Source organism: Mustelus asterias, chromosome 1, assembly GCF_964213995.1.
Source record: "Mustelus asterias chromosome 1, sMusAst1.hap1.1, whole genome shotgun sequence".
NCBI classification, from domain to species: Eukaryota; Metazoa; Chordata; class Chondrichthyes; order Carcharhiniformes; family Triakidae; genus Mustelus; species Mustelus asterias.
This window is the reverse complement of record NC_135801.1, coordinates 177,823,066-177,841,038: the sequence shown is the minus strand read 5'-3', so window position 1 is coordinate 177,841,038 and position 17,973 is coordinate 177,823,066. Positions and strand designations below refer to the sequence as shown.

The 17,973-nt window shown below is 48.4% G+C and overlaps 1 protein-coding gene across 1 annotated transcript in view; it reads right to left on the bottom strand.

The window, feature by feature from the left end:
* smox (spermine oxidase) overlaps nucleotides 1–16,166 on the bottom strand; it is a 37,566-nt gene extending 21,400 nt beyond the window's left edge. The window contains exons 1-2 of the mRNA XM_078223984.1: nucleotides 16,011–16,166; nucleotides 2–233 (exon numbers count right to left, since the gene is read on the bottom strand). Of these exons, the coding sequence (XP_078080110.1) occupies nucleotides 2–209 (208 nt within the window). The 5' untranslated portion in view covers nucleotides 210–233; nucleotides 16,011–16,166. The remainder of the gene's footprint in view (nucleotide 1; nucleotides 234–16,010) is intronic.
* Nucleotides 16,167–17,973: the final 1,807 nt, after the last annotated feature.

Genomic DNA, 17,973 nt, shown 5'->3' with positions numbered 1-17,973 from the left:
CCGAGTTTGACACTTTGTACTCTGCCTCCAATTCGCTCGGATGCTTCTAGAATGACAATGTCTGTGAATCCATTCGCTAGGAGTTTTTTTGTAGCAGATAAGCCAGCGAGTCCAGCACCGATGACTACTATTCGAGGTTGTCGCTTTCTCTGTGAGCCACTATTGAGAGGATCATCAGCACTGTCTGAAGATATTTCACAACTTTGCATACCGCCCAAGCTCTTCTATGGAAACTAGAAGGAAATGATACAAATTGTGATCAGGAGAAATCACAATTGATCAAAAACAATAAGAAATAAGAGCACAAGTAGACCATTCGGCCCAAGTCTGCTAGAATCATACCGTGCAGAAGATGCCCTTTGGCCCATCGTATCTGCAAGAAACACCTGAACTCCCACCTAATCCCATCTGCCAGCACTTGGCCCACAGCCCTGAATGTTATGACATGCCAAGTGCTCATCCAGGTATTTTTTAAAGGATGTGAGGCATCCCGCCTCCACCACCCTCCCAGGCAGCGCATTCCAGACCATCACCACCCTCTGGGTAAAAAAGTTTTCCCTCACATCCCCCGTAAACCTCCTGCCCCTCACCTTGAACCTATGTCCCCTCGTGGCTGACTCTTCAACTAGGGGGAACAGCTGCTCCTTATCCACTCTGTCCGTGTCCCACATAATCTTGTACACCTCGATCAGGTCACCCCTCAGTCTTCTCTGCTCCAACAAATACAACCCAAGTCTACGCAACCTCTCTTCATAACTTAAATGTTCCATCCCAGGCGGCATCCTGGTGAATCTCCTCTGCACCCCCTCCAGTGCAATCACATCCTTCCGATAATGTGGCGACCAGAACCGCACACAGTACTCCAGCTGTTCTATACAACTCCATCATGATCTCCCTGCTTTTGTAATCGATACCCCGATTGATAAAGGCAAGTGTCCCATATGCCTTTTTCACCACCCTACTCGCATTCCCTTCTGCTTACAGAAATCTATGGATAAACACGCCAAGGTCCCTTTGTTCCACAGAACTTCCTAGTGTCCTACCATTCATTGAGTACTTCCTTGTCAAATTACTCCTTCCAAAGTGTATCACCTCACACTTTTCAGGGTTAAATTCCATCTGCCACTTATTTGCCCATTCCATCTATATCTTCTTGTAGCCCAAAACACTCCGCCTCACTATTAACCACCCATCCAATCTTTGTGTCATCCGCAAACTTACTAATCTTACCCCCCCATATAGTTATCTCTGCTCCACCATTTATCCAGATCAGGGATGATCCCCTAACTGAACTCCAATTTGCCATCCTACCCCAGATCCTTCAGTTATCTTGGTTCTAAAACTATGACCCCTAGTTCTGGACTCCCCCACCATTGGGAACATTCTTTCTGAATTTATCCTGTCTAATCCTGTTAGAATTTTACTGGTTTCTATGAGATCCTCTCTCACTCTTCTAAACTCCAGTGAAAATAATCCTAACCAACTTAGTCTCTCCTCATTTGACAGACCTGCCATCCCAGGAATCAGCCTGGTAAATCTTCACTGTACTCCCTCTATAGCAAGGACATCCTTCCTCAGATAAGGACACCAAAACTGCACACAATACTCCAGGTGTGGCCTTACCAACACCCTGTACAATTGCAGCAAAATATCTCTATCCCTATACTCAAATCCTCTCATTATGAAGGTGAACATATCATCTACCTTCTTTACTGCCTGCAGTACCTGCGCGCTTACTTTCAGCAACTGATGCATGAGGACACCAAGGTCTCGTTGAGTATCCACCTCTCTCAATTTACACCCATTCAAGTAATAATCTGTCTTCCTATTATTGCTACCAAAGTGGATTGCTCACATTTATCCACATTATACTGCATCTGCCATGTATATGCCCACACACTCAGCCTGTCCAAATCATGCTGAAGTATCTTTGAATCCTCTTCACAGCTCACCCTCCCACCCAACTTTGTATCATCTGCAAATTTGGAGATAATACATTTAGTTCCTTCTTCCAAATCATTAATATATAATGTGAACAGTTGGGGTCCTAAACAGATCCCGAAGGAACCCCACTAGTCACCGACTGCCAATCAGAAAAAGACCAATTTATGCCAACTCTTTGCTTCCTATCTGCTAACCAGCTTTCTATCGGTCTCAAGACATTACCTGCAATACCACGTGCTTAACTTTACATAGTAGTCTGTTACGTGATCTTATCAAAAGCCTTCTGAAAGTCTAAATTAACCACATCCACTGGTTCTCCTCGGTCAACTCTACTAGTTCCATCCTCAAAGAATTCCAATAGATTCGTCAAGCATGATTTCCCTTCTGTAAATCCATGCTGACCGTGTCTGATTATACCGCTGCCTTCCAAATGCCAACAAATGGTCGCAGACCATGCTCAGCTGCATAAGGTGTTCGAGAGGCTTACACAGGCAAACTGGTGGTATCTTTGGTTGGACAGTGCAAGGATAGGGTTTTAGTTGTGTCTTCCCCCGATTACCTGCCATCACTTGGCGGTAAATCCTGGAGTAAAGGCTTGGCTACCTGTGGCTCCAAAGTTTCCTCCTCAGGGCCCCATCAAAACTCCACGACAGCCTTTCCATTCCTGGGACTGACACTGAATTGAGCCCAGAATGAGGAGAGGCAGCCTGACTCCTGTCTGGTGGCTGTGAGGATTCAAAGGGAAATAGCTTACGTAAACTCAACTCCACTTTTTACCTACGCCGTTATAATGACCCACATTGTCGGACATTAGAGCTGTGTCCAGCACTAATGCTGGGGCATTATTTTAAAATGTTTGAGCGTATAAGATTATGAAGGACATGGACAGGGTGAGCAGGGAGCAGCTGTTCCCCTTGGCTGAGGGGGGTCAGTCACGAGGGGGCATAGTTTTAGGGCAAGAGGCAGGAGACACAGGGAATTTGAGAAAAAACTTTTTCACTCAGAGGGTGGTGGGAATCTGGAATGCACTGCCTGGGAAGGTAGTGGAGGACGGAAACCTCACAACCTTTAAAAAATATTTGGATGAGCACTTGAAACATCATAACATTCGAGGATATGGGGCAAGTGCAGGAAAATTGGATTAGCGAGACTTTAGTGGTAGATATTGTCAGTACAACACAATGAGCCAAAGGGTCTTTTCTGTGCTGTAGGCCTCTATGGACGGAATTTTATGAGAAAAATTCTAAGTGTCCAGCTAGCGTGAAAATGGGAGAGTTGCAGATCTGTTTTTGGATGAGTTTTTATTCCCTATCTTATGCAGTTAGCGCATGAGAAAATGGGCTAGAGACTTTCTAGCTACAAGAGGCAGTGGGCGGGGCTTAACTCACCAGCCAGCCTGATCAGGCAACAGAGGGAGCTATTGCACATGTGCAGACATCTGTGGCCTGACAGAGAGAGAGAGAGAGAGCTGTCAGGCCTTTGCTGCTACAGGCTGCCTCAACTCAGCCCCCGCCCCACAATCACAGGGGCCAATAGTGAGCCTCACAGTTCCCGAAAATATAGCCCCAATGCCCCCACTGCCCAGATCAATTGCGCCCCCCAACCACCTGCAGAGCAGCAATGGAGCAATGATTCCCCCTCCCTTCTCAATCGAGCTGACCAGGCACCCCCCCCATAGGCCCTGCCCCCATGGCCCACCCTTCAGGCGCCTCTCATAGGCCCCACCCCGCTCAGTGGAGTATGTCAATGTGCCCGGGGGCATTGCCAAGGTGCCAGATTGACTCTACCCCAGGGGCACTTCCCCTTGCCCTCAACCTCTCTGGGGGACCTCACTGGCCTCCGGTTCTACTGGCGAGGGCAACATGACTGTTTTCCTTTCATGTGGAAGTTGTTTTCCTCGCCGGAGAGAACTTCTCCCAGTGAGGCCGCACAGGCGAGTGATCCCGGACGATTGAGTGCCGGGCTCGATAAACAGATGTAAATACTGCTTTAAATAAATTTAAATAATACATCCAGCCTCTTGCTGGAAATGGGCGAGAGGCTGACTGCTCCGGAAATCCAGTGTCAACAAGATCGCAAGAGTCGAGGTATCAGGCGTGATCCGGATTTCTCTGCTCCCGCGTAATTTTACTGGTTCATTCCATCCATCGATCAGCGTGGTGAGCCAGTAAAATCGCGGCCTATGACTCTAATCACTCCGCTTGAGTTACTAACAAGGATATATATTCTAACTACATTCCCAGGGCCCTGTCCTATATAAGTACAAAAGAACATGTCGGGGCATTGCAACTTCTTCAATTAAACAAAAGAATGGAGTGTAATTGTTCCCTGGTGCATTCTCCATGGCAGCACCTCGACCAGAGTCCAATGCCAACCAATCAGCATCCCCTTTCCTGTGTGCAGTATAAGCTGTTCAACAGTTCCCTTTGAAATTTGGCATTCTTGTGTTTGTCTTGATGGGTGCAAGACAAAAAGCTTCAACAGCATGTCTCTTTTTCAGCTATACTAGCAAGGATGCAGATCATAGAGTGTTCATCAGGTCATAGAATATTCAATCATAAAATCTACAGTGCAGAAGGAGGCCATTTGACCCATCGAGCTGCACTGACAACCATCCCACCCAGGTCCTGTCCTATCCCCGTAACGCCACATATTTATGCTCCTAATCGGGCCAAGTGTTAGATTTGGTTGTGGGAGAGCACTTTGGAGATAGTGACCACAATTCGGTGTCTTTTGTTATTGCAATGGAGAGGGATAGGGCCGAACGGCAGGGCAAGGTTTACAATTGGGGGAGAGGTAATTATGATGCGATTAGGCAAGAATTAGGGGGCATAAGATGGGAACAGAAACTGTCAGGGAAAGGCACTAATGAAAAGTGGAACTTTTTCAAGGAACAAATACTGGGCATCCTTGATAGGTATGTCCCTGTCAGGCAGGGAGGAAATGGCCAAGTGAGGGAACCATTGAAACATATAAGATGATTAGAGGTTTAGATAGGGTGGATAGTGATAGCCTTTTTCCTCTGATGGAGAAATCCAGCACGAGGGGGCATGGCTTTAAATTGAGGGGGGGTAGTTATAGAACCGATGTCAGGGGTAGGTTCTTTACCCAGAGGGTGGTGAGGGATTGGAATGCCCTGCCAGCATCAGTAGTAAATGCGCCTAGTTTGGGGGCGTTTAAGAGATCCGTAGATAGGTTCATGGACGAAAAGAAATTGGTTTAGGTTGGAGGGTCACAGTTTTTTTTTAACTGGTCGGTGCAACATCGTGGGCCGAAGGGCCTGTTCTGCGCTGTAATGTTCTATGTTCTATGTTCTATGGTTCACGAAAGAGGTGGAATGGCTTGTGAAAAGGAAGAGGGAAGCTTATATAGGGATGTGGAAACTAGGTTCAGATGGCTCGATTGAGGGTTACAAGTTAGCAAGGAATGAGCTGAAAAAGGGGCTTAGGAGAGCTAGGAGGGGACATGAGAAGTCCTTGGCGGGTCAGATCAAGGAAAACCCCAAGGCATTTTACTCTGATGTGAGGAATAAAAGAATGACCAGGGCGAGGTTAGGGCCGGTCAAGGACAGTAGTGGGAACTTGTGTATGGAGTCAGTAGAGATAGGCGAGGTGATGAATGAATACTTTTCTTCAGTGTTCACCAAGGAGAGGGGCCATGTTTTTGAGGAAGAGAAGGTGTTACAGGCTAATAGGCTGGAGGAAATAGATGTTCGGAGGGAAGATGTACTGGCAGTTTTGAATAAACTGAAGGTCGATAAGTCCCCTGGGCCTGATGAAATATATCCTAGGATTCTTTGGGAGGCAAGGGATGAGATTGCAGAGCCTTGGGCTTTGATCTTTGGGTCCTCACTGTCCACGGGGATGGTGTCAGAGGACTGGAGAGTGGCGAATGTTGTTCCTCTGTTTAAGAAAGGGAATAGAAATGACCCTGGTAATTATAGACAGGTTAGTCTTACTTCGGTGGTTGGTAAATTGATGGAAAAGGTCCTTAGGGATGGGATTTACGACCATTTAGAAAGATGCGGATTAATCCGGGATAGTCAGCACGGATTTGTGAAGGGCAAGTCGTGCCTCACAAATTTGATTGAATTTTTTGAGGAGGTAACTAAGTGTGTTGATGAAGGTAGGACATTTGATGTCATATATATATGGATTTTAGTAAGGCGTTTGATAAGGTCCCCCATGGTCGGCTTATGATGAAAGTAAGGAGGTGTGGGATAGAGGGAAAGTTGGCCGATTGGATAGGTAACTGGCTATCTGATCGAAGACAGACGGTGGTGGTGGATGGAAAATTTTCGGACTGGAGGCAGGTTGCTAGCGGAGTGCCACAGGGATCAGTGCTTGGTCCTCTGCTCTTTGTGATTTTTATTAATGACTTAGAGGAGGGGGCTGAAGGGTGGATCAGTAAATTTGCTGATGACACCAAGATTGGTGGAGTAGTGGATGAGGTGGAGGGCTGTTGTAGGCTGCAAAGAGACATAGATAGGATGCAAAGCTGGGCTGAAAAATGGCAAATGGAGTTTAACCCTGATAAATGTGAGGTGATTCATTTTGGTAGGACTAATTTAAAAGTGGATTACAGGGTCAAAGGTAGGGTTCTGAAGACTGTGGAGGAACAGAGAGATCTTGGGGTCCATATCCACAGATCTCTAAAGGTTGCCACTCAAGTGGATAGAGCTGTGAAGAAGGCCTATAGTGTGTTAGCTTTTATTAACAGGGGGTTGGAGTTTAAGAGCCGTGGGGTTATGCTGCAACTGTACAGGACCTTGGCGAGACCACATTTGTAATATTGTGTGCAGTTCTGGTCACCTCACTATAAGAAGGATGTGGAAGCACTGGAAAGAGTGCAGAAGAGATTTACCAGGATGCTGCCTGGTTTCGAGGGTAGGTCTTATGAGGAAAGGTTGAGGGAGCTAGGGCTGTTCTCTCTGGAGCGGAGGAGACTGATGGGGAGACTTAATAGAGGTTTATAAAATGATGAAGGGGATAGATAGAGTGAACGTTCAAAGACTATTTCCTCGGGTGGATGGAGCTATTACAAGGGGGCATAACTATAAGGTTCAAGGTGGGAGATATAGGAAGGATATCAGAGGTAGGTTCTTTACGCAGAGAGTGGTTGGGGTGTGGAATGGACTGCCTGCAGTGATAGTGGAATCAGACACTTTAGGAACATTTAAGCGGTTATTGGATAGGCACATGGAGCACACCAGGATGATAGGGAGTGGGATAGCTTGATCTTGGTTTCAGATAAAGCTCGGCACAACATCGTGGGCCGAAGGGCCTGTTCTGTGCTGTACTGTTCTATGTTCTAATCCCCCCAACATTAAGGGGCAATTGATCATGGCCAATCAACCTATTCTGCACATCTTCGGATTGTGGAAGGGAACCGGAGCACCCGGAGGAAACCCACGAAGACACGGGGAGAGTGTTCAAACTCCGCACAATGTCACCCGAGGCCAGAATTGAACCTGGATCCCTGGAGCTGTGAGGCAGTTGTGCTGCCCCACGCTATACAGGTGCTCAGATCAGGACGCAGAATAGTGCTGTTAGGGGCATTGGTCACTCCCCCTCTGGGAGAGCACAGTCAGCCTGCCAGGCACTTGCAAAGCTTTGTCTCATTTTAAAAGCCTTCCAAACTTGTCCTGCCATCTTCAAAGGCTTATGCAAATACATTCCTGGGTGTCTCCGGTCCTGCATCCATTTTAATAATTGAACCATTGCGCTTATATAGCCTCCCCTGATTCCTCCTACATAAATAAACTGCTTCACATTTCTCTGCATTCACTTTCTATTACCATGAGTCTGCTCTGTCCGCTTCACCGGTCTGTCCATGTCCTCCTGAAGGTTGCTGCTATACTCCTCACTGTTTATTACATTCCTGCATTTTACATCTGAAAATTCTGCTCTCTGTACCCAAGTTCAGCTCACTAATCGATATCGAAAAGACAGTGATGCCAATACTAATGCTGGGTGACACAGCTGTATACATCCCTCCAGCCCGGAAAACAAAAGGTCACCATTAGTTCCCGCATTCAGTCTCCGAGTGAATTTTGCACCGATGCTGATGTGTTCATTTAACCCCACGGGCTTCAAATTGGCTACAGATCGATTAGGTGGAACTTTAGATGAAGTGGAAATGGTCGAGAGCTTCAGGTTTCTAGGTGTCCAAATCACCAACAACCTGTCCTGGTCTCTCCATGCCGACGCTATGTAGTTAAGAAAGCCCACCAATTCCTCTACTTTCTAAGGAGGCTAAGGAAATTTGGCATGTCAGCTACGGCTCTCACCAACTTTTACAGATGCATCCTTTCCAGATGTATCACAGCTTGGTATGGCTCCTGTTCTGACCAAGACTGCAAGAGTGTAGCCCAATCCATCACGCAAACCAACCTCCCACCTACTGACACTGTCTAAACTTGCCACTGCCTCGGAAAAGCAGCCAGCGTAATTAAGGAACCACGCACCCCGGACATTCTCTCTTCCACCTTTTTCCGTCAGGAAAAGATACAAAAGTCTGAGATCACGTACCAACTGACTCAAGAACATCTTCTTCGCAGCTGCTGTCAGACTTTTGAACGGACCTACCTTATATTAAGCTGATCTTTCTCTACACCCCAGCTGACTGTAACACTACATTCTGCACCCTCTGCTTTCTTTCTCTATGAATGGTATGCTTTGTCTGTATAGCCCGCAAGAAGCAATACTTTTCACTGGATACCAATACATGTGACAATAATAAATCAAATGCAACAAACATCTTTTAAGAGTCCACACTCACACCAAACTCACAACCCTCTTCAGTTACTTAATAATTAAATCAAATCAAACACTATTTGCCATGAATGCAGATTATTAAATTGTTACGCCTTGTATCAATTTTGATCCAGACAACTGTTTCTAAAAGTTTCCCCATCAGACAGATTGGTTCTCGAGGGTAGTAAAGGACAGCCGTACCAAAGCCACCCATATTCTGAGAATCCAGCCTAGCATTTAGACACAGAAAATGAATAACACTTACTGGGCAGGATAAGCAAACAGATGCCTGAGCTAGAACTCAAAATAATATTGTGGCTTGGAAAAGACTGCAATAAAAGAGGACAAATGTTTTCACATCACTGTGACCTGACTTTGCTATCTGAATACAGACACTACCATTTAGTTTAAACAGGTTAAATGACTCCATTATTATAATAAATCTCATACACACAATAATGTAGGGAGGAGTTATACAATAAATGGCAGAGTCATCAGGAGTATAGAAACACAGAGGGACCTAGGTGTGCAAGTCCACAAATCCTTGAAGGTGGCAACACAGGTGGAGAAGGTGGTGAAGAAGGCATATGGTATGCTTGCCTTTATAGGACGGGGTATAGAGTATAAAAGCTGGAGTCTGATGATGCAGCTGTATAGAACGCTGGTTAGGCCACATTTGGAGTACTGCGTCCAGTTCTGGACGCCGCACTACCAGAAGGACGTGGAGGCATTGGAGAGAGTGCAGAGAAGGTTTACCAGGATGTTGCCTGGTATGGAGGGTCTGAGCTATGAGGAGAGATTGGGTAGACTGGGGTTGTTCTCCTTGGAAAGACGGAGAATGAGGGGAGATCTAATAGAGGTATACAAGATTATGAAGGGTATAGATAGGGTGAACAGTGGGAAGCTTTTTCCCAGGTCGGAGGTGACGATCACGAGGGGTCACGGGCTCAAGCTGAGAGGGGCGAAGTATAACTCAGACATCAGAGGGACGTTTTTTACACAGAGGGTGGTGGGGGCCTGGAATGCGCTGCCAAGTAGGGTGGTGGAGGCAGGCACGCTGACATCGTTTAAGACTTACCTGGATAGTCACATGAGCAGCCTGGGAATGGAGGGATGCAAACGATTGGTCTAGTTGGACCAAGGAGCGGCACAGGCTTGGAGGGCCGAAGGGCCTGTTTCCTGTGCTGTACTGTTCTTTGTTCTTTGTTAAAACATCCGTGCACTAGGGTTTAGTCCACTGAGTCTCAAAGTCAACATTCCCACTGCAAACTATTCATTTCACAGTAACGTCATTGCAGTGTTAATGTAAGCCTTGCTGTGACTAATAAATAAACTCGTTACAGTTCAGAAGGAGGCCGTTTGGCCCATTGTGTCCGTACTGGTTCTCCAAACGAGCTTTGTGACTGTGATAAAAACAGAAAATGCTGGATAAACTCAGCAAGCCTGGCAGCATCTATGGAGAGAGAAACAGAGTTCAAGGGAGAGCGTGCGGCAGGGGTCCAGGCAACAGGAGTCCACGGAGTCTGCCAGGACTCAACTGGGTGGCTCAGGTCGGTGCGCGGGGTTCAACGCATCTCCTCTGTTGGGACCGCCTCCCATGCAGGGGCAGCTGTGGTGGTCACCTTGCCTCTGCAAGTGTTGCGTCATGACTCTCCATGGCCGTCAGGGAAGACTGGTGGGGAAGGCGGTTCGTCACTCCGGCGGGGAGTGCGATAGAACCCCCCCCCACCCCCGGCAGCAGCCTTTTCTGTTTCCTGGGGTCAAGGGAAGTGACCATTGCTGCACCATCTCCCCTTGAACTGTGTTTCTCTCTCTCTATCTCTCTCTCTCTATCGATACTGCCAGACCTGCTGAGTTTATCCAGCATTTCCTACTTTTATTTCAGATTTCCAGTATCCGCAATATTTTGCTTTTATTATCATGACTAAGACTTTGCCAACTGCTCATGAAGCACAAGTGCAAAGCAGCACCATATACCAGATAAGACATCATGGCAACATATGAATTAAGAGCAGAAGTAGGCAAATTCAGCCCTTCAAGCCTGCTCCACATTCAATCGGATCATGGCTGATCTTTCCCTGGTCTCAAATCCACCTCCCCACCTGTTCCCCATATCCCTCTTTCCCTTTTTTTATTAGGAATATATCTATCTCCTTCTTGAAACCATTCAACGATTCAGATTCCACCGCGCTACGGGGCAGCGAGTTCCACACATTCACCACCCTCTGCGAGAAGTAGCTCCTCCTCATCTCAGTTTTAAATCTACCGCCTCTCAACCCATACCTGTGACCTCCTGTTCGAGATTGCCCAACAAGGGGAAATATTTGGTCCACATTTACTTTATCAATCCCTTTTAAAATGTTATATACTTCGATCAGATCCCCTCTCATCCTTCTAAACTCTGGGGAATATCAGCCCAAACTGTTTAACCTCTCCTCATACGTCAACCCTTTCATCCCTGGAATCAATCTGGTGAACCTCCTCTGAACTCATCCAATGCCACCACATCCTTCCTCAAGATGCTGAGCTATCCTGAGGTTGAGGTGATCCACTGATGTAGGATTCAAAAGGAATACTGGGCGAGGTGCGACATCTTGGGGCATGCCCCAAAGAGTTGGTGTTTGTTACGAGGTCCCGTGACTTCTTTGGAATAGAAAGAGCGACGCACAAGGCATTTGTATAGCGCCACGTACCTCGAGAGTGAACAGGCGAGAGGTGTGAGCAAGTCCAGTGGTGTGCGACCCAGCTGCCAGCACTGAAGCGATCCAATGTTGTGTTTGGGAGTGTGGAGGGATGTGTTTTAAAGCAAGGCACCATTCCTCCACCTCACCCACCCCACCCCACCCCCATGATTGAAGATGGTGCAAACGTGTCATCACATGATCCCAGGCAGCTCAGCAGAGGTTCCCAGTCACTTTCCCAGCTGTCTGTCTGTTCACCTCAATCCTTCCCCTGCACATTCACTCACTCAAAACACCCAAACATTGTCTGGCCCTGACACTGCATTTGGGGTGAAAGAAAGCTCCATACAATCCTTCCCAATTTCTCCCATTTTTCAGGAATTGGATGCAAAGTGACTATCTCCCAGGGCTACAGCAGCGGAGTGGAGAGAGTAGGAGGGGGGGGAAGGGGGGGGGGGAGGAAAGGGGGGGGGAAAGGGGGAGGGGGAGGGGGGAGGGGGGAGGGGGGAGAGGGGGAGAGGGGGAGAGGGGGAGAGGGGGAGAGGGGGAGAGGGGGAGGGGGGAGGGGGGAGGGGGGAGGGGGGAGGGGGGGAGGGGGGAGGGGGAGGGGGGAGGGGGGGGGGGGGGGGAGGGGGGAGGGGGGAGGGGGGGGGGGAGGGGGAGGGGGGAGGGGGAGGGGGGAGGGGGGAGGGGGGAGGGGGGAGGGGGAGGGGGAGGGGGAGGGGGGAGGGGGAGGGGGAGGGGGAGGGGGGAGGGGGGAGGGGGGAGGGGGGAGGGGGGAGGGGGGAGGGGGGGAGGGGGAGGGGGGAGGGGGAGGGAGGGGGGAGGGGGAGGGGGAGGGGGAGGGAGAGGGGGAGGGAGAGGGGGAGGGAGAGGGGGAGGGAGAGGGGGAGGGAGAGGGGGAGGGAGAGGGGGAGGGAGAGGGGGAGGGAGAGGGGGAGGGAGAGGGGGAGGGAGAGGGGGAGGGAGAGGGGGAGGGAGAGGGGGAGGGGGAGGGAGAGGGGGAGGGGGAGGGGGAGGGAGAGGGGGGAGGGAGAGGGGAGGAGAGGGGGAGGGAGAGGGGGAGGGAGAGGGGGAGGGAGAGGGGGAGGGAGAGGGGGAGGGAGAGGGGGAGGGAGAGGGGGAGGGAGAGGGGGACGGAGAGTCGGCTCACTCCTGGGGCTGGGACACTGTTTAATGTCCCGTCGTGACATTCCACCTTTCTATCTCCCACTTAATCATAAATCGCCTTTCTGACATTTCTTTCCCAGTGATAGTTGTGTGGACCGGGAATAATGGGTCAGGCCACTGCTGAAATGAATCTGTTTCATCACAACCAGAGACAGAGGGACGGAGAGGGTGTGGAAGTATCCTTTGTATTTGGAGAACAACAACTTGGTGACAAAGTAACACAAATGTCAGAAGAGTCTTTCGGCCCAACTTGTCCATGCCGCTCAGTCCCAATTGCCCGCATTTGGCCCATATCCCTCTATACCTATTTTACCCATGTAACTGTCTAAATGCTCTTTAAAAGACAAAATTGTACCCGCCTCTACTACTGCCTCTGGTAGCTTGTTCCAGACACTCACCCACCACCCTGTGTGTGAAAGAATTGCCCCTCTGGACTCTTTGTATCACTCCCCTCTCATCTTAAACCAATGCCCTCTAGTTTTAGACTCCACTACCTTAGGGAAAAGATTTTGACTATCTAGCTAATCTATGCCCCTCATTATTTTATAGACTTCTATAAGATCACACCTAAACCTCCAATGATCCAGGGAAAAAAGTCCCAGTCTTTCCAGCCTCTCCTTATAACTCAAACTATCAAGTCCCGGTAGCTTAATAATATCCTTTCTGTAATAGGGTGACCAAAACTGCACTTGGTATTCCATGTGTGGACTTACCAATGTCTTGTACAGCTTCAACAAGACATCCCAACTCCTGTATTCAATGTTCTGACAAACGAAACCAAACATGCCGAATGCCTTCTTCACCACCCTGTCCACCTGTGACTCCACTTTCAAGGAGCTATGAACCTGTACTCCTCGATCTCTGTTGTACCCAACGCCCCACCATTAACTGAGTAGCGCCTGCCCTGATTCGGTCTATCAAAATGCATTGCTTCACATTTATATAAATTAAACTCCATCTGCCATTCATCGGCCCACTGGCCCAATTGATCAAGATCCCATCTGCAGGCTTTCTTCCAAAAGCCACATTTAAACAGAGCAATGAAACGAGAGGGAGGGGAGTATGTCTGCTACTTGCCCCTGACATTGTGTAGCAGCTAATCATAAAATCTAAGTGCAGAAGGAGGCCATTTGGCCCATCGCGCCTGCACCAACAAAAATCCCACCCAGATCCCATCCCCATAACCCCACATATTTACCCTCCCGGTTCCCCTGACACTAAGGGTCAATTTAGCACGGCCAATCAACCCAACCCGCACATCTTTGGACTGAGGGAGAAAACCAGAGCACCTGGGGGAAACCCATACAGTCACAGGGAGAACGTGCAAACTTCACACAGACCCGAGGCCGGAATTGAACCCAGGTCCCTGGCGCTGTGAGGCAGCAGTACTAACCACTGTGCCACCCACCATGTGTATGGAACCGAACACAATTTGCCACACACTTTCTAACAAGTAATGTCACTTCAAATCTAGCGATGCCACGGGGGGAGTCTAAAGTTAGATGAAGATGGGTGGGAGCATGCATGGACCTACCTCGCATTAAGTTGATCTTTCTCTCCACCCTAGGTATGACTCTAACACTACATAGAACATAGAACCGTACAGCACAGTACAGGCCCTTCAGCCCACGATGTTGTGTCGAACCTTTTCCGAAACCAAGATCAAGCCATCCCACTCCCTATCATTCTAGTGTGCTCCATGTGCCTATCCAATAACCGCTTGAAAGTTCCTAAAGTGTCCGACTCCACTATCACAGCAGGCAATCCATTCCACACCCCAACCACTCTCTGCGTAAAGAACCTACCTCGTAAAGAACCATCCCTCCTATATCTCCCACCACGAACCTTATAGTTATGCCCCCTAGTAACAGCTACATCCACCCGAGGAAATAGTCTCTGAACGTCCACTCTATCTATCCTCCTCATCATCTTATAAACCTCTATTAAGTCGCCTCTCATCCTCCTCCGCTCTAAAAAGAGAAAAGCTCCAGCTCCCTCAACCTTTCCTCATAAGACCTACCCTCCAAAACCAGGCAGCATCCTGGTAAATCTCCTTTGCGCTCTTTCCAGTGCTTCCACATCCTTCTTATAGTGAGGTGACCAGAACTGCACACAATATTCCAAATGTGGTCTCACCAAGGTCCTGTACAGTTGCAGCATAACCCCACGGCTCTTAAACTCAAACCCCCGTTAATAAATGCCAACACACTATAGGCCTTCTTCAAGGCTCTATCCACTTGAGTGGCAACCTTCAGAGATATGTGGATATGAACCCCAAGATCTCTCTGTTCCTCCACATTCCTCAGAACCCTACCTTTGACCCTGTAATCCACATTCTGCACTCTCTCCTTTCCTTCTCTATGAACGGCATGTTTTGTCTGTATAGCCGCGCAAGGAACAATACTTTTCACTGTGTACTAATACATGTGACAATAATAAATCAAATCAAAAAAGGCTGGGGTGCTACATAATTTAACGCCAGAATGGACCGGTGGGACCGAATGGCCTTTCTGCGCTGCGCAGTTATTCTGAGAGACAGCGGAGGCATTGCGAACTTTAGCCCAAATAGAAATGAGTCTCTCTCTCGCTCTCTCTGTCTTGTCAAAACAGCACCAGTCTTTACCATCACCCCAAACAGGTGGACAAACCACAACTCCGAAAATGAACGTCTGCTCACAATAGTTTATTACTCTGAAGAGGAAATCTATGTCCTTACGACTGAACGCACCGGATAAAAGAAACTTTAAGTAAATAATGAGAGGCTCGCTCTGTCTGTCTGTGTCTGTGTGTGTGAGAGCCAAAAGACGAATTTTGTTTGCAAGTAACAGTTCTGTTCCCAAACAGGATATCAAATAGACCCGGGGGGGGGGGGGGGGGCGGTGATTTTTCAAAAGTGCTGACAAATGACAGCACTTAAAACTGACCCAAAAATACATGGAAAAGCCAGGGCATGGGCGATTTTGGGGATTACAATCTATTTTTTAATATTTTTTTTAAAAACAAATACATTTGAATGCGTTCAATCCAGCCGAGACAGTCTCTGGCAACCTAGCAGCCACGTACCGAAGGTGGACAAAGCAATGCTGTGTGTGTGTGTGTGTGTGTATGTATCTGTGTGGAACAAAAGCACTTGGTTTCTCTGGGAGACACCACAGACCCTCGCCGAAGACAAGAAAAAGCAGCACTTCACAATATTAAAACAGTACCCCAGGAAGAGATCAGGGTGACAGTAACACGCAACATTAAAAAGGCACAGTTGCATACCGAAACCCCCAGAGATGTTCATGTAATGAGCCATCAGCCTTGTATTCCCGACAAAGGAGAGTGTGTATGTGTGTGTGTGTATATATATATATATATTACACAGCTGATCCTCCATTGCAAGGAGGCAGATATTTTTTTTAAAAAAACAAAGGGTTTCTTTCCTCCTTTTTAAAAAAAATGAGTGGCTTTTTACTACCTCGCCTCGATCGTCCTTCCGCAAATCTCCAGCTGAGCCCCGGTCTCCGCTTGCCCAGCGTGTCCCCCGCTCCCCTCTCGCTGTCTCCGGCTGTTTGGCTGCTGATCCGGAGAAACCCAGAAGTAACCAGCCAGCGGCAAGTCCCTGCCGAAGCTCGGCGCAGGCGCAGCTCGCCGCCACTGTGTCAATTTCAGTGTCAATTTCAGCCCAGGCTGCGCGCGCACCCACCTGCGAACCGGGCTCCCCTCAGCTGCTGCTGCTGCTGAGGCTGAGGCTGCCACATCTCCACTCACTGGCTGGCTTTCACTCACTGCCAGAGACTGCAACAAAGCTGCAGGTGCCGAGAGCCCCGTCTCCGTCCCCCTTATTCTCCATTCTCCTGCCTCATTGTTAGACACTGGGCGGCACGGTAGCACAGTGGTTAGCACTGCTGCTTCACAGCTCCAGGGACCCTGGGTTCGATTCCCGGCTTGGGTCACTGTCTGTGTGGAGTTTGCACGTTCTCCTCGTCTGCGTGTGTTTCCTCCTGGTGCTCCGGTTTCCTCCCACAGTCCAAAGATGTGCTGGTTAGGTTGATTGGCCATGCTAAAAAATTGCCCCTTAGTGTCCTGGGATGCGTAGGTTAGAGGGATTAGTGGGTAAAATATCTAGGGATATGGGGGTAGGGCCTGGGTGGGATTGTGGTCAGTGCAGACTCGATGGACCGAATGGTCTCTTTCTGTGCTGTAGGGTTTCTAAGATTCTAAGACTCATGTTTTAAGTTGATTTACTTAGTGTCACAAGTAGGCTCACGTTAACACTGCAAAAATGAAGTTACTGTGAAAATCCACTCCCCCCCCCCCCCCCCCCCACCACTCCAGCGCCTGTTCGGGTACACCGAGGGAGAATTTAGCATGGCCAATGCACCTCACCAGCACATTTTTCGGGACTGTGGGAAGAAACTGGAGCACCCAGAGGAAACCCACGCAGACACACGGAGAAAAGTGCAGGCTCTGCACAGACAGTGACCCAAGACAGGAATTGAACCCAGGTCCCTGGCACTGTGAGGCAGTGGTGCTAACCACTGTGAATGCCACTATTGTTAGTGGGGCTTATTTTAAAACACCAAATATTGAATCTGATTTTATATATATATGTACATCTTATCTTGTCTTTGTCTTTTCATGTTGATGGTCAAATTTTTAATTTTGCAACTTGCTGCATCTAAATATTTTACAGAAATATTTTGAAACCGAGCACCTGGGTTATTCATAGAATCCCTACAGTGCAGAAGGATGCGATCCTGCCCATTGGTCCCTGGCATTGTGAGGCAGCAGTGCTAACCACCGTGCCACCCTGTTTACCATCTCTCTATCTGATTCTGGCGCTTCCTTTCTCTGCCTATCTTTTCCAGTCAAAGAAGGTGGAGATGGCACAGAAAACACCCCAACGTGCTTGAAAGGAGCAATATTCCAGGATTGTCCAGGAATGGAAGAATCTTTGTAATTAGATACTGTGGGCAGAGCTCAGAAACAGGAAGGGGTCAGCTACTATGATGGGGGTGTACTACAGGCCTCCCAACAGAAAGTTGAAGAATGGATATGTAAGCAGATTCTGGACAGATGGAGAAATAATAGGGTTGTTGTGGCGGGAGACTTTAATTTCCCTCATATTGACTGGAAATCCCTTGGGGCTAGGGGTCCAGATGGTGAGGAATTTGTTAAGTGTGTCCAGGAAGGTTTGTTGAAACAATATGTAGATAGCCCGACTAGACAGGGGGCTATACTGGACTTAGTACTGGGGCATGAGCTAGGCCAGGTCATCAAAGTTGCAGTGGGGGAACACGTGGCGAACAGTGACACAATTCCGTAAGATTTTGGATACTGATGGAAAAGGACAGGTGTTGTCCTAGGGTTAAGGTGCTAAATTGGGGGAAGGCTAACTACAACCAGATGAGGAAGGATTTGGATGTTGTTTTGGAGAT